The sequence below is a fragment of the Musa acuminata genome, chromosome BXJ2-11 (assembly GCF_036884655.1).
Source record: "Musa acuminata AAA Group cultivar baxijiao chromosome BXJ2-11, Cavendish_Baxijiao_AAA, whole genome shotgun sequence".
Taxonomy (NCBI): Eukaryota; Viridiplantae; Streptophyta; class Magnoliopsida; order Zingiberales; family Musaceae; genus Musa; species Musa acuminata.
This window is the reverse complement of record NC_088348.1, coordinates 3513875-3533680: the sequence shown is the minus strand read 5'-3', so window position 1 is coordinate 3533680 and position 19806 is coordinate 3513875. Positions and strand designations below refer to the sequence as shown.

Sequence of the window (19806 nt, the reverse complement as noted above, 5' to 3'; positions counted from 1 at the left end):
GGTTGAAGATTTATGCACTAACTTCCAGAAGACGACACTTTGTAGTGAGTTTGTGCCACATTATTGTGAGATTTGTGGTCAATAACTAGTCATAATGGTAATATCTTCTATTGTTTTGGAATTATTTAAAATGACTAGGAAGACACTATAGCATGTGAGCACCGAGTATATGTCCACAACACTAGCAATATTCGAAAGCCAGGAGATGGTAATACCTTCATGCTGACTAAGGAATGAAACATCATACAAACGATTCAATCTAATGTAAGAATATATAGAGAACTGATCGTGTAATTTAGGCTGAAATAAGGAGGTATACTTGTAAAGCAAATATAGGCTGTGTAAAGATCTTTCTTGCTTAAGGTGACATTCTTTTCATGGAAAGAAACTAAATGAGTATTTATCATATAAAAAGTTCTTTGGTTGCTTATGAAGTTTCTGTATCTAGCACAAAAGAGTACCATTTTCCATGAGTTGGATATACTGAAACTCTATTAAGGATAATGAAAGCCTTTCTAGTGAGCATTACAAAGTAACTAAAAATGGATGATGGTTTGTCATGTTTAACTTCAACGTAACGTGCAATTTGTTGCCCAGTTTGGTTCATAATCATGACCCTGGTTCACTTTAATAGTTCAGCTATTTTTGACGTCACGATGGATCATGATCTGGCAACTTGATTAATGCTTTAACATAGTAATATAATATGCACACTCAGAAGATGTCTCTTGTCAGTGATGAATCTTATGAATCTGGAAAATAATAATTGTTAATATTGTGGATGTAAGTGATGAAATACTCTATTCTGTGCATCCTGATTTGGATGAATGTAGCTTAGGCTGTTGCAGAACTCAACCATATCTGATTTGTTTAGATACGCTGAATTTGTAGTCATTGTTTGTATAGTTTATTTTACTGGTTAATGTAATACCCTATTTTGAGCATCCTGATTTGCATGAATGTAGCTTAGGGACAGGTTGATTACTGTTAACATAAGTTGCTACTTCTTAGCTTGAATACCTTTTGGCTGCTGGTTTATGATGACCAATGAAGTTGGGTGTTTCTGACTCGATTTGAATTTAACATGAAAACACGTCGCCAGTAAGAGTAGACTTGTGCATGTGTATAATGTATGCTATCTGCTCTGTTTGGAAACAGCAGTACCTCAAATTTATTGCTTATATGCATTCTGGAGCGCTTGTTTAGTTGTTTTAATATGAAGAATGGACACCCATCTTTTTCATGCAATTGCAGGACATCATCCAGGAGCAGATAACTCGTGTACTGTTAGAGCGCCTGATAGTTAACCGACCTCATCCTTGGGGTTTGCTCATCACTTTTATTGAACTGATCAAGGTATTATTGTGGACATTAAACTAAAGGCTGCTGTAATTCATCTGCTGTTTTGTATCATTAGGTTCTTATTGTCCCAATATATTATACGTGCAGAACCCACGGTATGACTTCTGGAATCGTTCATTTACACGATCGGCACCTGAGATTGAGAAGTTGTTTGAATCAGTATCGAGGTCCTGTGGTGGTCCTAAAACTGTGAATGATGGGATGGTCTCTGCTGGTATCCGAGATGGTGGCCATTGACCCACATCACATATAATGGTGACTCATGTATTTGATTTCTAGTTGCGATTTTTGCAGCCATCTCAGATTTGTATATTTAGTGATGTATTTGTGCATGCAGTGATGTCTCAGATGTATCACAATATAATACTAATGCATAGTTACAAACAGTAAAATAGACAATTTAGACACTCAATTGTTGATAGCTTTACTAGATGTATTTCAGATGTCCAAATGATGAATTGTAGATTGTTTTCTCCAAAAGGTTCCATGATGTGCCAAGTAACATTATTGCTTAATGTCGCTGTCATGCTAGTGAGTTTAATTGCCAGAGTTGTGGTTGAGAATTCTTTTTTTCCTCGTGTAAGTACCGTCTCCCTTCAACATATTATCACACAAGAGAAGAGAAAAGTAGACGTGACGCGTCTCCCGAGAAGCGTATTCTCTAAGTACATGTAGGCAATCTTAAAAAAGACGGCATATCGCAGTGGCGATTAGCGTTTCTTGTCTCTCTAAAACATCTCTAGTTCCCTGAATACTGGAGGAAGGAGATGGAGGAATTCGAAATCATTGATTGGTGGCGGTACCGGACGCTCAAAGGGAATGTTGTGTGTGCCTCGCCGCAGAACCCTACCACGAGAAAACTGTACAATCCCCGGTGATTGCACTACCAGGTAAACATAAGCAGCTTGTGAGGCTTACCAGAGAGAGTGACTGCTCGTTTCCCTGCCAGAATCCTTTAAGCATTTGGAGGAGACGAAAAGGAGTCGGCGGAGTTGCCCCACCCCACACTGATGTTTACGAAACCGATGATTGGCTTTAGAAACTTCCATATTTTGATTGCAAAAGATAAAATAATTATTTTTATGTAGGTGCCTAAATTATTCATCAACAGTCTTACTTTCCGTCACAGTGTGGTCGTTTGCATTCATAGAGTTGCTATATGTGGTCACTCGAGTGATTGCCTGAGATACGGTAGAACAGGGATTAGACGGAGACAGGGTTATAGCCTGTGGAGAGGAAGCCACCTCTGAATCGTGAATCGTATCTAGTGTTTGACGACATAATTCATAACCTCTCGCCTGCTCGCACGCGGTGACCATGTAAACCTTCGTCTGACTCTTATCCACCGTATGACATGTTGAAGACGGCAGTTCTATTGGATCCCACTCGTTATATACTCCCTCTTGGCGTCCACACATGTACCCTGGAGGAGCAGGAAAAGGGATCTTGGAGGGAGGCGGAGGAGGACGAAGAAGGCGCCGCAGCAGTCTAGATGAGTCAGCGCGTGCCCAGTTGAGACATCGACGTCCCACCTCCCTTCCCCTCTTCCACCCTCCCCCTCCATCATTACCGTCCCTCCGGCTCTCTCGTCGGCTCCTTGTCTGTTCTCTCTCTCTCTCTCTCTCTCTCTCTCTAAGAGCTCATGTATGGTTATGTATTTAGGCACATCAGGTCCCAGTATGTGGTTGCGGAGCTCACGTGGGAGAACGGCCAGCTCGCGCTGCACGGCCTCGTGAAGCCTCGCACCGGCAAGCCCGCTCCTAAAAGCCCGTCAACCTCCGTAGTCGCCGTCTCCTCCACCTCCTGGAACAAGCACCGCCCCAGCGGCACGCTCGAGTCGGTGGTGAACCAGGTCACCGGCACCGCGCCGAGGAGCACCGACTTGGAGGACTGGCTCGGCGGGCTTGGCAGCTCGGCCTCGGTGGCGGTCGACGCGCTCGTCCCGTGCCGGGACGACGTAGCCGTCGACGGGAGGAAGCGTGCGCTGGTGGCTGGAGTGTGCTCGAGCCAGGGGAGCGCGGCGGGCTCCCTGGCCGGGCGCGTCGACAGCACCACACTGGTGACGCTCGACACGTGGAGGGAGGACGATCTTGGCCTGACCGCCACCACCACCACCACTGCCACGGCTACCAATTCCGCCTCGCCGGAAACGGAGAACACAAGCTCGAGCAAAAGGAAGGCGCCAGCTTTGGACGACCACGTATCCATCAGCCACAGGAGCTCCCAAACGAAGGTTATTCCCATGCACAAACCCATGCCATACAACGACGACTATTCGGATCGAAACCTTTCTTCTTAATTGCAATCACCTGATTCCTTTTCCTTTGACATCTTCTGGCTTCTCCGGACCTCGGATCACAAAGCATGATAGTTTGTCGGACGAAGAAGATAAGGGGAGCAGAAGAGAGGGGAAGAAGCCTTTTGCCTCCACCCAAAAAAGCAGAGCCGCAGCCGTCCATAACCAGTCCGAACGTGTAAGTACAAATGGATGATGATGATGATGATGACTGCTATCTCTAACTTAATCATTGTTAGGAATCACTTGCTACCTGCACAACACTGGAGAGCTCAATTGAGTCTTTCGGACTTATTTATCTTCCCCTTTAATTCATTCAATTCATTTCCATTATGCAATGCATAGACTATATTCAATCATTAATCATTATGCTATGCATAGACTATATTCAACCATTTTGTTGTTATTGTTGTTGTATATTTGATCATTTATTAATTACTCAAAAAATTCTTCAGAATGATTTTTTGAAAAGAATAAGTTCTTAAATGATCTTAGAAAACTAAAGTATTACTTGACTCTGAAAATTGAACTTGTTGATTACTTATTGTATTCAGAACACATTATTATATATATAGTTCTTTTTTTTTGTGTATTCAAGACTCATATTTTATTTTTCTGCGAGAAAGAAAAATTCATCGAGTATGAGTGCTGACTGGTCTTTGGAAAACATTTGTTGGTATCAATCGTCATGAAAGAGACATGCTATGTGAGGCTAAATTACATCATTTCCACTATGGCGCCCACCATCTGCCTCAATATCCATAACTCACGAGGTCATTTCTTACATATAAAATGCTCAATTTGTTATTTATTCTAATCTACCATATATATATATATATGTATATATATATATATATATATATATATATGTATGTATATATATATATATGTATGTATATATATATATATGTATGTATATATATATATATATGTATGTATATATATACATATATATATATATATACATATATATATATACATATATATATATATATACATATATATATATATATACATATATATATATATATATACATATATATATATATACATATATATATATATATACATATATATACATATATATATATATATATACATATATATATATATATATATATATATATATATATATATATACATATATATATATATATATATATATATATATATATATATATATTGGGATGAGATGAAAGTAATTTTGGATGGCCTTAATGTTAGATTATATCACCCTTTATAATTAAATAAAATATAATAATAAAACTAATTATATTCTGATGACAATCAATAGAAAAGAAGTTCATATTATAATAGGATTTCTTAAAGGATGTTCTTGATAGGAGGAACTCTCATAATAAATAGACATGATCTCTAGGAATTAAATGAGGTATATCATAGAAGATGCAGTTGAGAGATTACGATTTCTCTCTCAACTAAAAATGGTATTATGAAAAGATAGAAAGAAAAGAGAAAAAGATATTCAGATTTAGATTACATAAAGATCTTTTTTAGAAGATATTGAAAGGTACACATCATAAATCATAAATCCGATCTAATATTATTTGATTTCAATCTTGACATAAATTTTTTTTTAAGTTACATATACCATATCACACATTTTATTCTTATACTTAAACTCATTTTAATAATTTTGCATTCTAATGATTAATAAGAAATTAAGACGATGTGACTATAGATACTCATAAATAAGTACAATTATCAACACATAGAAGAAAAAAAAAGGATCGATTGTTGTAGGAGGTATCTTCACTTTGTAGGAAGAAATGGTTATTATCAATTTAGTGTTTGATAATTATGCTTGTTGTATTTTGTTTTCTTTCTTTTTCAAGTGAAAAATGATATTATTTTTTACTTACAGAAAAGGAGAGATAAGATCAACCAAAGGATGAAGACCTTACAAAAAATGGTTCCCAACTCGAGCAAGGTACATAAATTCTTTATACTTAAATCATATCGAGGAGATCATCGTTTGTGTACCAAAAACAAACTCTCTTACCTCCGTATATTAATCCTTCGTATTGACAAGAATTTCGTGCGGGTGTCTTTTAATTCGGCTAGTTCTTTTTTTCTCAAAATAAAAAAAAATATTACTTAAATAAATGAGTATAACATAGTTGACCAGTCAATTGACTACTCGATTTCCTTCTCTATATGCATGATTTATATATATGTATCAATATTGTCCAACAAAAATTAAATGTCATGCAAAGCATTATATATAGTTGAAGGAGCATAGCAGCTGCTATCAAAGCAATTAATTCTCAATACTATAATGAGACTAATCCTTTGCTATCTTCCCCGGTGGAAAAAGACCGGTAAGGCGTCGATGCTGGACGAGGTGATCGAGTACCTGAAGCAGCTACAAGCTCAGGTCCAGGTGATGAGCAACATGATGATGCCCATGGCGGTGCCGTTGATGCCGCACACGCCCCAGTTGCCTCACACGGCCATGGCCATCGGCATGATGATGGACGTGGCCTCGAGGGGGCGATCCATGCCTGCCTGCCACCTTACCTCTCCTCCACCCCACGACGTTGCTTCCGCTCGCCGCTCCCTCGCTCCTCGGATGGCACAGGAACATACATGCCCTGCTCGTAGTAGCTGCACCACCTTCAGCTGACAGCATAAGTTACGAAAGCGTACATAGTTCTTCCGGCGGCCGATGAGCTTGGAGGAGTACAGTAGGATAGCTGCTTGGATCCAACCGCTGCTTCAGCATAAGCCACCGGCCGTTCCCAAGTCGTAGGAGGTCGTGGAATTCCGTACTGCTCGAAGCACGTACATATATCGAGTACTAATGCCGTCAACGTCTCTCTTGGCGACCACATCATCATCCATTCTGTGAGTTCAAAGACAGCAACAGGCTTTCCTCTCTCTCTCTCTCTCTCTCTCTCTCTCTCCCCTCAAGAAATGCAATCTCGACATCAGAAAGACCCTTCTTCTCGAGGATCATAAAACTGAGGGACAAACAATCGACAGGTGGGTTGGCGACGACATCCTCAGTAGCGTAGGAGATTGGTATGATAGAAACTAAGCATTATCTCAATGCAATCTATCGTTCTCTGAGCAATCTAATGGAAATATGGCCATGATAGCAGCCGCTAGCGAACAGAGTTCGTCGGCCATTCTCTTAATACTACGTGCTTTAAGATTCGTGCCTTCACTCGATTGATGCGATCACAGCCGATAAGAATTTAGATCCGATAGATTCAGCCCAAGTCCAAATAGCTGGTTGACTAATTCTCAATGTTGGACCTCTTAGGAATATCCATATTGTTTTGCTTCCAAGTATCAAAATCCAACATGTATTTTATACGTGAAGGAAAAAAAATGCATTCAGAAGAGTCTGAGACGGCCTAATTAGTCGAATTAAATAATAGGTAAAGTAAAAAAAAGAAATCATAAATATCAACCGTTCTTGGATTCAATTGTCGGATTAGAATGTGAGTTTACGACGAATGCAAGTAGGATTTAGCTCTAAAATGACAACCCAACACGTGGACGATCGGATGTCACGCCATTGCTATCCTGACACCAACTCGGATGATTCATCAACTCAGCACGTCAACCAAAAACTCCATCAAATCAATCTGACGTGTAAAATTATATATTAACTGTGACGTCCAAAGGGTCGACAGATTCCGTACGTTCGAGTAGTAGTCAATGATTTCATACAATTGTCGTGAATCTGTTAAGAGGTATCTTTGCTGGTATTTCCCTGATATAATTTTGTAGAAAATTCGATTGGACTTCCAACATCGAGACTTACGACATGTTTTGACAACCAACCACCTAATCTCGACGTATCGACGATCAAAATCTGTCGTAACACAATCTTACTTCAGATATGTTTTAGATCGAAGAATAAGTACGACGAACGAGCATAATAAAACTTTAAGATTTGTGTCGGACGAGATAAATTAAGATTCCGTACGATGAGATGCATATGTTGGCACGAAAATGACTGCTTTACCCCTCATTCCAGCAAATAAAACCCGAAGCACGGCGACAACGCACGAACTAAAACTTCGAAGGGCGGTGTTTGGAAACGCGAGAGAGAGAGAGAGAGAGAGAGAGAGAGAGGTAAAGGGTGGTGTGCAATGAATTGATGTTCTCAGACCGGCGTCGCTCCCACACGCACAACCTCCCCTGTCACCGGAGGCGCCGCCGTCGGCCTGACGACCAGGCGGCCACCGCCGATCGCGGCGGACCGCTCTCCACGCGGTACATACGCAAGCATGCCGGGTTCCCGTAGGAAGGCGGTGGTGGAGGACGGTCTCGTCATTCTTGGCCTAGTCACGGTGCAACTCGTTGGTGCGGCCTACATGGTGTTCCTCGGCCCCGTCCTCTCCCTCGGCATCAAGCCTTTGTTCCTTGTCACCTTCGGCAGCTTCGTTACTGCAGCCCTTGTTTTCCCGTTCGCGGTCGCGCTCGAAAGGTGTGACTTTTTGATCTTGGAACGCGTCCCTCTCCTTTGATCCTTATGGGCAGTGTAAAATTAGTTCTATTTGCAGGGAGAAATGGCCGTCGAGGTTAAGTCCGATGTTGATGGCTCGATTCCTTTTGCTTGCTCTGGGAGGGTAACCATTCCCCTGTCTCTGTATAAGCTTTTTCACATTAGGATTAGGAATCCGATTTATCTCGGATAAAATTATCAATATTCATGATTGTTCTTGAAATTCCCTTTCTCTTTTCATAATCTGTAGAATTCTTCTCCTCCTATATGCATGAACAAACCGTTAATTTGTATCCACGATCTTTTTAGGGTGACCACATTTCAAGCCCTGTTGTTACTGGGAGTCAAGAAAACATCCCCATCTATTGCGTCTGCCATGCCCAACCTTGCTCCAGGCATCATCTTTATCATTGCAGCTTGTCTAAGGTACCAGCTTCTCCATCTACTATTAATTTGTTTTGAGTATCTAAATGTATTGATTCTTGATATTTTTTCTAATACAAGTGCATTGAGTTGCAACATGTGCAATGAGTCTCTTGGGCACAATCGCTTGACTTTGTGATTACAAGTTGAGCTTGATGCCTTCTTAGGGAAGATTGAGCATAAAATGTATCTCAGATAATTATTTTTGCCTTCATGCCATCAAAGCCAAGTCTTTGGGTTCCAATTGTTGTTGTGGTTGACCCAAATATTGCACTTGGGTAATTCTTCTGCCAGGGGATCAGTACCCCTGCATTATCTTCAAACCAAGGAAGAAGAAAAAAGAAACAAAAATGCCAACTTGGAACCATGCACACACATGAAGAACAATGAATAAAAAGAATCCAATAGATGCATTTGTGTGCTATTGGGTTCATCGAGGTCTTTCTCTATTTGTTTGCACAATGGTGATCGGATTAGTTTTTGCAGGTTTGAGAAAGTTGACATGATGTACTGGTACAGCAGAGCCAAGATACTAGGAACCTTGTTGTGCTTAGGTGGTGCAGTGGCCATGAGCTTATTGCAAAGCCCTTCTGTGCCACCTCCTGAGTCACCTCAAAGATTGCATCCCTTTGGTGAAAACTTGCTTGAGAACACCTACAAGGATTGGTTCATTGGTTGCCTATGCCTCTTCGGTGCAGTTTTGGTGATTTCTTGCACAATGGTGCTGCAGGTAAATTCAACTTTCAAGTAGTTCTCTCAGCTTTGCAGATCATCCATCTTCTAATTTTGACTAATATCCCAAAAAGTCTTCATAAACAAGATCAGAAACTATTAATGCTTTTGTGAGCAATGTGAGAAAAGCTGCATATACCAACACAAGACTAGCTAAATTTATAGCACGAATGTAAAATAAAAAAGAAACTGAGAAAATCCCTTATTGAGAATTTTGATTACTACAAAGTACAAGCCCTTCTTCATTTCCTAAAACTTATTCATGTCTCCTTGCAATGTTTAGATAAAGAAAAGAAGATCAATAGTCCATAAGGTGCCAACTTAGGTACTAATTGTGCTTATGCAATGACATTAACAGTGATAACATTGTGCATACACATTGCAGGCTGCTACCATGATGCAATTTGAAGCTCCTTTAACTTTGTGTTCCATAACCTCTTTGCTGGGAGCATTTCTTACAGCTGCTGTGCAATTCGTAGTCGAAGGAAGAATCAACATTGGCAATCCTGTCATCAAACTCGAGAGCATTGTCGCCATTGCAATCTTGGTATGCAGGAACATCCATCACATCTTCTTGTATATTTCTTGATGTATGGCAACTGCCAGAGATAAAGTCTTCAACGGTGGTTGCATGCAGGGAGGCATGACCACTGCTGCATGTATCGCATTCCAAACATGGGCTGTGAAGCGGAAGGGGCCAGTTTTTGTGTCCATGTTTAGCCCTGTTCAAACAGTGTGCTCCGGGATTCTATCAGCCATAGTATTACATCAAATGATCAAAGTGGAAAGGTATGCCATCGATCAAAGAAATCATAATTCTAGAAACTAATGGTGAAATTACTGTAGCCTGTTCTTGGAATGCAGCTTAATGGCCATGTTCTTCATGTTCTCTGGCCTTTACATGGTTCTTTGGGCGAAAGGGAAAGAAGATTTCCTTCTAACGGAGGTTGCATCCACAGCAATATCGACACAACTTGATGCAGACATCGAGAAACCCTTGTTATCTTAAATCTCTTTTCAGTACTTTTCCATACACATTACCAGTCCCATCCTCTTCTGTATATATATATGTATGTATGTATATGTATATGTATATATATATGTATACTTGTATATATGTATATGTATATATATACATATGCATATATATATATATACATATACATATACACATATATATATATATATACACATACATATATCGGTCATTTGAGCCTCTTTAAGAGTATGTATACGTGGCACACAACATTCAGTGGGATTGCGGGATGATATGGTTGGAAGTTGATGCCAAGAAAAACGACATTGCCTGGGACACAATGAGTATGGTTATCGTGGCAGATGATAAAGGGTTAAAGATCACAGAGATGCCTATCGAATCACCAAAGCCTCATGTTGTGAGGCTGGCATTAAGGAGTGCAAGAATCTGAAACTTAGATTGTGAGAAATTTTCCATGGGTTGCTTATATCACTGCCAAGCTTGCTGTCTCCATCGAAGAATAGATCTGGATTGAAGAATCTCCTGGCTTTTTATTCTCTAGTTTAATTGAGAAAGGTGATGTTATTGTAGTGTTCTGTTCTAAGCAATGAGGATGATGATTCTCAAGATTTAAGTGAAAAATATGATCACTTTTGATGATTATTTAATCGTCATGTAATTACTTTTTTATGTTGGTATTAGTGTTAGAAATAATTGTCAACTCAATGTAATGAAGTTGTTGGTTACCAAATGCTTATTAGCGTTCAACAATCATATGCGTCTGTTTCTTTTTATTTCACCTCCTTGCGGATGAGTTAGGTTGGGGTGTTTGTTCGACAAGATTCGTTCGATACCTATGTCAGCAAACAACTCAAAAGAAGAATTCAGAGAGTTGAGATGTAAGTGCACACTTGTAGTGACTCCTTTTGTGGGTCTCATGTATGTTGGGTATCAAGGAAGATTATTATTTCTTGGGTGTTATATGTTAGTTAGGCATATTTAGATAGTGCCACATTATCAACTTGTTGATTCGACAGACTTAGCTGTCCTCATGTTACCGTGATGTTATGTAGGTATTTATCATATTATCACCACGCTGATTAAACTCTCATGTCTCACTGGATTATATATATCGCTGCCTATTGTTACATATAGAGTTTTAATTTACTTTTAATTCTAGTCTTATCATTTTCAATAAACTTATTTAATTTTATATTTATCGAAAAGCAAGAAAATTAACGTCTCATAGGAATCAAGTATTATCTCTACCCTCAAATCAAAAGTACGTTCATGAGATTTCTAAGGGACAAAATAATGTAAGAATTTCCAAAAGTAAACAATTCATTACAAATGATTAAGCTAGATTAATGTGTTAATTAAATCCATTTGGGATGGGCATAAGCATGACAGTGAGTCGAATTCAAGAACATGGAATATAAAGTTGGTAGATGTTGCTTTTATGCAATGAATATTTTAAAAAGTAAAAAAAAATATTTGGGAATATCTCATTCGTATCTATTTCTAATTTTCTAAAGTCATAGATGTGCTTGACAATATGAATCCCAAATTTTTGTTGACTTTGACTCGAGCCATAATCTTCATCACAATCGGTGTTTTAATTAATCAAATCAGCCCATTACGATAAAGACGATAAAAATCACCCAAACTTGAAAATAGATTCCTCTTTAAATATGAAATAATTTTACAATCTATATCAATATTAACCAATTCTTAAACCCCTAAAATTTTGATAAATTATAATATCAAATATTTTTTGAATCATTTCAAAATATAAACGGATAAGGATCCCATAATATAAAATGACCTAAGGTTTTCTCTCCCTTTTTCAACTCCTTATATTCCATCTTTGAATCATATCACGTTAAAGTTGATTTGATAGTACTCTTGACATAGAAAGATACAAAGACAATCTCTTTGAAACATCCCTCCACAAACTATATCTTTATATTATTATTATATTAATTTTTGATATACAACATGATTTATAATTGGATTAGGTCTCCCTAATTTTCACTCTTCTCCCTAATCTCCCTTTCCCCTTCACTACGTTGAAAATTGCTATTAACAATCTCCTTGATCTCTCACCGTCACCCTGTTCCCTCAATTTTTCATCTATTCATTCCCTTTCTTCTTATCTTCTCTCATCTCTTATCGTCAATATCGTTTATACCATTCATCGTTCAAAAAAAAAATTAAAAAAATTAAAAAAATTAAAATGAAAGTGTAAATAGCAAAGAGTTGTCAATAGAAATCTCGAAGTAAAAATAAGAAAAGAAAAGAAAAGAAAGTCCTTTCTATGATAAAAGAATCAATTTTGGTTCTTAAGATGAAGATTCTTTAGGGTCCCACCTGTACATATCAACCCTCTATCTTTTTGTATCTGTGTTAATAATATCCACCTGTATTTCCTTTTTATTTGTGTGCTGATATTTATAATTCCAAAAACCAGTTGGTAATATTTAGGCCAGCAAATGTAAGCCACAGCGATGTATATATTATGCCCTCGAGGGCGGTGGCCACGCCGTGACCGACGGGCTCTCGCCGCCTCTCCCCACGCTTTCCTCTCCTCGCCTCCGCCTGTCCGTCCCTCTCGCCATGGCCGACCCTTCCTCCGACGACTTAGACCAACTCCTCGACAGTACTTCCCTCGTCTCCTCTCTCTCTCTCTCTCTCTCTCTCTCTCTATGTGTCTCCGTCGGTTCCTTCTTTTATATCCTGAATTCCGCGTCGATTCTTTGTTTCAGGCGCTTTGGACGACTTCACCAAGCTCGATCTCGCCCCCGCCCAGAGGTCCTACTCTCCCTCCGCTCTAGAAATTTTGCTCATACAATGCTAATTGTTGCTGTTAATGATTGATAGGAGCGGCGGCGGTGGAGATGGGAAAGAGGGAAGGGATGCGTTGCCCTCGTCGTCTTCTTCTCCTTCGGCGTCATCGGCTTCGGCAACCCCGGTGCGAGGATTGGGGATGGGGCTGCCCGACCTGGCCGCGAAGAGGAAAGGGAAGCAGGGTGCCCGGCCCAGGGGGTCCCACGCCTCGGAGGCCCTTGAGAAGCTGACGAAGGAGACCCGGGAGGCGGTGCGGGGTCTGGAGTCCGCCACAGGGGCCGCCACACTCAAGGGCGGCGATGCTCGGTTCGACAAGGAAGGGATGGTCGATGAGTTCGTCAAGCAGTTTGAGGAGCTCGCGGGCTCGCAGGTCTGCCTTCTCTTTTGATTGAAACATTCGTTCGTCGTATCTTTTCTTCCTGTCCAAGAAATAGGGAAAATTAATTAAAGTTTGATTCTTTAAAGCTATGAGATTTTAGAATCTTACTCTTATGGTGTTAAACTAGCGGAGGAAATAGATACCTATTGGGACAACTAGTTTCAATGCCAATCTCGTTTGCGATATGCTTCAAGGTTAAGTTTCAACGATCTAGGAGCCTGTCTAGTGAGGTTGATTTTGGTATCAGATGTGCACTATGTTATCAACTTGAATGAGATTGATGTCAATATTCTACCAAATGTTAAGATTAGTCGTTCAACAATTTATAGCATACTTAAAGAAAATTATTTCTAGAGCCTGAAAAATAAGATGCCTGTGAAGTTCTTTTGGCTGTGTACTTTTGTGTCAGTTGTAGAAAACAGAAGGTCCTTATTGTTCATAAACTGCAAACTTGCACAATAAAGAGATCCAAAATGTCACTGTGCGGTTGCGGAGGTTCTCTTCGGTCGTGAAATTGGTAATTACGCCCTGTGAACGAGCCTGTGAATTACAATAGTTATGGAATCCATCTTCAAACAAGAAACTTTTGGTGTCTAAATATGTTTTGTATCTAGAAGACTCTGTATATCGATTTTTTAAAATTTTCAACTATAAGGCAATCATTCTCTTTACTTGTGATTGATACTGTCAGATGCCATCATAGCTACAAGGGTGTGAACATGCACTTACATATATGTCTTGTTCGTTGTAACTAGGGGTCTTAACATAGCATCTGTTTTAGTGATTGACGGTGTTAGGCACTATATTGCATATGTTGCGAGCCGTATAGTAGTTTAAATTCATAGTATTCAGTACAATGGACAACAGATCATTATAGCAGCCGCTCTGCAATGGAGCCATAGCAGGCTCTTCAAGCCTACTGGTTTATCTAATCAGTGATTCCATATAAGTTGATAAAAAGGAAGGCTCAAGCTGACTCAAATGGTATTTGTTCTTAAATATTTTAAGCCCACATAAATAGGTCAAAAAAGTTCAATTTGATTGAATCTAATGCAAGTTTTAGATCTCAATGATTGATGTCCAAATATAAAAAATAGACTATATTTTAATCCTATCATCCCAATCCCACCTTTTCTCAAGGGAATGTCAACTGTTGTTGTTCTCATCTCTGTCTCTCTCTCTCTCTCTGACTTTTGGTCTCCTTCCTTGTCCTTTACATTCCTATGTTGTTTTCTATATATGTCTTTCTCTTTATAGCTCTTTTCGAAGATGATAAATGATACCATCGTCACTTAATTTTTATTAAACATTTTATTGTGCTTCCAATAGACTTGAGTATTATATTTCTCTATTTTTGATGATATAGTAGCCTGTGAAGGTCGCATCCATTTTGATATTTCATGTTATACAAATCACAAATGATTATGTGACACTGTTGTTTTGGTATTGCATAACAAAGTAGTTAATGACCGTGTGTAAACATTTGGTCATTGGATCTATACCATGTCAAAACACTTGACATCCTTGATAATATTAATAATGGCTCTATGTTGATGGTTTGCTTTGGGCTGATCGCCCCCATTATCTGCTGTCTACCATGAAGACCCTCTACAACAACATGCTCATTACATATTATTTACAACACGGATATTGCTTTATGCAACACTTAATAGTGTGGAAAATAATCTATGATCAAGAATATACTAAATCTGTTCTTATGTAGCCTCTACATTTTTTATTTTAGATGCTCTTTTCAGGACCAAATATTAGTTGAAAACAATGCTTTGTGTAGTTTATACTGCAACTCTATGTTTAGCCTCTCATGAAAGTAATAAGCTTGGTGATGGAGGTCCTTATACACACGTTTATTCATTTTATAGTTGAAAATTCTGATGCATTCTGGTGGCATTGCAACATTCACCTGAAGAAATTTTTTTTTTTTGTCAGCGGAAAAGTTTGTACTTCTTGTCCTTTAAGGGCACGTGTTAGCTCAACTGAAGTGCCATTGATCTATTTAAATGATGGACCCTTTTTTACTTTATAGATGTGTACATTTTGTTTTTGATCTAATATATTTTTGTAACATTCATTTGTTATTTTAATGTTCCAATTATTAGCCTATTGGCTTATAGGATCTTACATATGTCTCACATTTTCTTTTGCAGGATGTTGAATCTATTGTTGAAACTATGATGCAGCAGCTTTTGTCTAAAGAAATTCTCTATGAGCCCATGAAGGAAATTGGAGAAAGATATCCAAAGTGGTTGGAGGAGCACAAAGATACTCTGAAGAAGGAAGAATATGACCGCTATTATCATCAATATGAGCTTATAATAGAACTAAATGATGTTTATGACAGTGAGCCTGAAAACTTTTCCAAGATTGTTGATCTCATGCAGAAAATGCAGGAATGTGGTCAACCCCCAAGTGATATAGTCCAAGAGCTTGCCCCCGATCTTGATTTAAGCAACCTGGGCCAACTGTGAGTGTTCCATTTTAGTATTCTGCAATACCCAGTTGTTTTTGTTGACCAATAAGAGCAAATTCGTCATAATACTCTCTCCATGACAATCTGTTGAACTTGGAGACATGAGATGCTTTGATGGGTATGGTCACATGAATTATGTACGACTATGCATGTATATACTTACATACATATATGTACTTTTACTTACATATATGTGTAGAACGTGTCTATACATCTGTTTATATATGTTCATTTCCTTATTGTTTTCACTCTTAAATAAAGGATGTGATTCAACTATGTCTATTAACTTTTCTTGGCTTGAATTCTTGGAGAACTGGAGATGATCCAGCAAACATGAGTTCCTATAATTGTATACACTTTGAACATGATAAAAAACATCCCAAGTCTTTTACATGTATGGGTACAATTAGGAGATTAAGTAGCTGTTAGACCTTTGATTCTTTCATTTTCCAAGTGGTGTCACATTATCCGCCAGTTATATTAAACTGGTTTGCTATATAAGAGGATGCTATAGGAGTAAGTTCAAAAAGGATGCAGTGAGTGGTGAAATTGGAAGTTAATTTGAAGTTTACAAGGTTGCTTAAGCTCCGAAACTAGTCCTTTTATTTGGTGACATAGCTGAAGGCAATCAGCACCAAAAGACATGGACAGACATTTCTGTCAAGTCTGTAGATTTTTAGATATTGGAGAAGGCTTTTTGATGAGTATGCTAATGAGACATTTGCATCTCCAAGTTTTGACCTCTTGACAGTGGTCGATGGGCTTCAAGATGGCTACCAGTCAAGGTTTATAAAAATGAGGATGGTGATTGGGCATTTATAAGAATTAGGATTGGTATCTGTTGGAGCTGGTGATTGATTGAAGTTTCTGTAGAAAAATGAATGAAAAAATTGAGACCTTTAAATATCAGAAGAAATAAAAAGTCAAAGAAGAACAAAATTCATGAGTTCATGTTCTTTTAGTAGGATTTCCAGATCTCATAATCCAGGAACTTTTGGAAGATTGGATGGACTAGTTTAAGGAATAACAGTCAGTGAAAAGTTCTTCACAAGGGAATAAATGACTGCATTGAAAATAGATTGTGGATCTCAAAGCAGACATATATTTTGTGGCCATGAGGAGCGACAAAAATTGCTAATTGATTATAAATTTTGCCACATTGTAGATTATTCTAGTTGGCAATACATATTTGAAGGAAATAATAAACACATTGTGGGATATAAGAGTGGTCTGAACTATGGTCAAATTTTTTTTGTTTTTTCTCCTTTTCCTTCTTGCTAGGATCATAGCTATAGTAACAGTCCAGGATTGTGAAGTTATAGCAAGCGAAAGCTTAACCGTACAATAGAGATTAATGCTATAGATATATGTATAGGGAAATAGAATAAAAAACAGAATTGAAAAGGATGGTAGAACTAAATGATGGAATTTTGGGAGGACAAGAATACAATCTGTTAATGAGATGGAATGATAAACAACACAGAAGCCTATATATTAATGACATCATGTGTACAAAGTGATTTATTCAATTTATGGCCAAATGACTGAAGAATTTAAAGCAATCAGTTTTATTGTTGGAGTGTTTGTGGTGGAATTATGGAATTTTGAGAAGCATGTTATGTAGCTGGACAAAAATATTAGTCAAAGAGAACCATGGAATATATAATGTGGCTCAGAAACAGGGTGCCAAGCAGTTTTGCTTGATTTGCTGCACTCTGTCCTCCCTTTTGAACTTCTCAGATAAAAAAAGGAAAAGAGAAAATGGTGTGCAGTCTGCCGCTGTATAAGATAGATTTGCTTGATCTGCTGCACCCTGTCCATGATCTGAATATGCTTAATGAAGTTAGATGTGTACCTTAGACAGGACAACTACTCCTTTATTTTTATTTTTTCACTTTAGCTCATTGCATTTTACCTTTTGTTGCCTTTCTAGCTTAAGCTTGTTGACTCTAATATTTTGTTCCTTTGGCTATTGCTGCAGGTCTCCTGATCAACTAGATGCTACATCTAACTGTTGTATTATGTAAGATGTGGATTTGATCTTCATCATGGTAAACAATTTGCTCGCGTCTTCTTTCCTGTAAGATGTTTAAATTGTGTCATCTCTTCCATGGTTGTCAGCTTTCCAGTTATTATTTTATGTTTAAGAATTATTAGATGGCACTCTACTCAATAAATTAAGCCCTCATTTGAGTCATTTATCTGTCTATTATTTTTTACTTCTGTTTTGTGGCGCATGTCTGAGAAACCTCTCTTTGGCAATATCCTCGTGTGGTTATTTAGCTTTTATGAATGTTCAAATATAATCTATGAAACTTTGGTATCTCATCTTATGGTACAACAAAATTAGCGGGGTCTTCGAAGTGGAACATGGAGTCTCAGGCATCAAGCAACCAAGCGAGAGTGCTGAGGTGCCAAGGAGGAGTTAAGCATGGTGTAAGCAACCATTCGAGCTCATGAATCTACACAGATGCTGCTGCAGTACGGTGAATCACAGGTAGACTCCAGAGGACAATCTCAGGATGACTTCAATGCAACCCGGTGATTGTAATGATATCAATTCCTACTCCAAAGTCAGGAGGCTTATTGGTAAAACGCGGAGCTCATACTGTTCTGAAACATTGGGGAGTTGGATGCCTTTGTCTTTAAAGCAATTTTGCTTGGGTGAAGTCGGTCGTCGCGACTCCGCATTCCTTGCATATTGTTATCCACAGGTACGTCCTGAGCTCTTATAGGAAGATTCATGGTAAAAGTCTCTTCCTGCACTCATTTTTGTGAATTCTGTGAGTACAAACAAGTTCGTTCCTCCCTTCTTTTGTGGTACAAGGTTTCTGATATGGCTTTCAGTTTTTTTGTTTGGCAAACTAGTTCTACCATTCATCCAGTTTATGCAATTAGCCTGACATGTTCAAAAAGGTAAATTTTCTAAGATTGTCAGATGCGTTAGCAGTAGTCTTCATCTTCTTAAATGCATTAATTTTCTGTTTTTCAAGAAAAAATATTATAGCTTTCAAATGACAATTGTCAACTATTTCCCAAAGGTTAGTCCTTTTTTGGCTTTAAAATGGTATTCTTCATATTAAAAGGAAAAACATATGGGTGATGGGTTGACAATGTCAGCAACAAAGCTGAGTTAAATATCAGTGGAAACATGGAAAAAAGAACTCACTCCTTTTGTATGTAAGTATTATTTAGTCAATTGATATCTTGATATATTAATTGTAGATACGACACTCTCGCTCTTGCCGTTACTGAATAATAAGAACAATGCATAAAACAAAATGGGTGACCCTCTCTTTTGTCTTCTCAGCTAAAATAACCTTTACGACTATTGGGAGCCTTCTCCGAGAAGTCGCTCTCTTTGTAACCTCACTGGTTACGAAGCTCGGATGAGCCATGCAAAGCCGTTCCGTAAGCTCACTGACCACCTTTACCTTCTCGTCGTTTCTTTGTTGTCAGCTTGCATCGCTATCTCAGACATTTATTATGCACCATTTGTTCTTTTGTGTTTCTGAAAACAAAAAGAAGGAAAGAAAAAACAAAAACAAAACCCAAAAGTTTCTGGATTGAGCTTCAAAAAATGTTCAGAGTTGGTGGCGTTGAGGTTATGAAACTTATCCTTCGATTACACTAGGCTGTGGAGGTCGAGAAATTCGACCCCAGCTTTTGCCAAAGACACGGAAGTTGAGAAATCCAATCCTCTTCTTATATTGTGGGGGGTCAAACCTACAATGACCCAGGGAGGGAGGTCGGAAAACTCAACCCTCACTTTACGTCAAGGCATGAATATTAGGAAGCTCGACCACCGTCTTCGCTAAAGACG

The 19806-nt window shown here is 38.5% G+C and overlaps 3 protein-coding genes and 1 pseudogene across 4 annotated transcripts in view; all 4 read left to right on the top strand.

The window, feature by feature from the left end:
* LOC103970388 (uncharacterized) overlaps positions 1-1877 on the top strand; it is a 38186-nt gene extending 36309 nt beyond the window's left edge. For both annotated transcript variants that reach the window (XM_009384151.3, XM_009384150.3), the window contains exons 50-51: positions 1255-1356; positions 1450-1877. In XM_009384151.3, the coding sequence (XP_009382426.2) occupies positions 1255-1356; positions 1450-1599 (252 nt within the window). In that variant the 3' untranslated portion in view covers positions 1600-1877. The remainder of the gene's footprint in view (positions 1-1254; positions 1357-1449) is intronic.
* A 767-nt stretch (positions 1878-2644) lies between these two features.
* Positions 2645-6623, top strand: LOC135627215 (transcription factor UNE10-like; annotated as a pseudogene).
* Positions 6624-7721: 1098 nt separating this feature from the next.
* LOC135627146 (WAT1-related protein At5g47470-like) lies at positions 7722-11020 on the top strand. The gene is made up of 7 exons (XM_065133138.1): positions 7722-8120; positions 8197-8262; positions 8448-8564; positions 9048-9291; positions 9679-9840; positions 9931-10082; positions 10158-11020. Exons 1-7 carry the CDS (start codon positions 7921-7923, stop codon positions 10300-10302), a joined length of 1086 nt encoding a protein of 361 aa, XP_064989210.1. The 5' UTR covers positions 7722-7920; the 3' UTR covers positions 10303-11020.
* A 1748-nt stretch (positions 11021-12768) lies between these two features.
* LOC135626794 (peroxisome biogenesis protein 19-2-like) lies at positions 12769-18180 on the top strand. The gene is made up of 5 exons (XM_065132432.1): positions 12769-12928; positions 13035-13080; positions 13150-13486; positions 15661-15977; positions 17965-18180. The coding sequence occupies exons 1-5, from the start codon at positions 12886-12888 to the stop codon at positions 18008-18010; spliced, it is 789 nt and encodes a 262-aa protein (XP_064988504.1). The 5' UTR covers positions 12769-12885; the 3' UTR covers positions 18011-18180.
* Positions 18181-19806: the final 1626 nt, after the last annotated feature.

Bases quoted from the DNA above. Each gene is read 5' to 3' on its own strand.
- LOC135627146 (XM_065133138.1), top strand. From the start codon at position 7,921: ATGCCGGGTTCCCGTAGGAAGGCGGTGGTGGAGGACGGTCTCGTCATT. The intron at 9,841-9,930 runs GTATGCAGGAAC...GGTTGCATGCAG, and splicing joins TTGTCGCCATTGCAATCTTG to GGAGGCATGACCACTGCTGC. The intron at 10,083-10,157 runs GTATGCCATCGA...CTTGGAATGCAG, and splicing joins CAAATGATCAAAGTGGAAAG to CTTAATGGCCATGTTCTTCA.
- LOC135626794 (XM_065132432.1), top strand. From the start codon at position 12,886: ATGGCCGACCCTTCCTCCGACGACTTAGACCAACTCCTCGACA. The intron at 12,929-13,034 runs GTACTTCCCTCG...TCTTTGTTTCAG, and splicing joins CTTAGACCAACTCCTCGACA to GCGCTTTGGACGACTTCACC. The intron at 13,487-15,660 runs GTCTGCCTTCTC...TTTCTTTTGCAG, and splicing joins AGGAGCTCGCGGGCTCGCAG to GATGTTGAATCTATTGTTGA.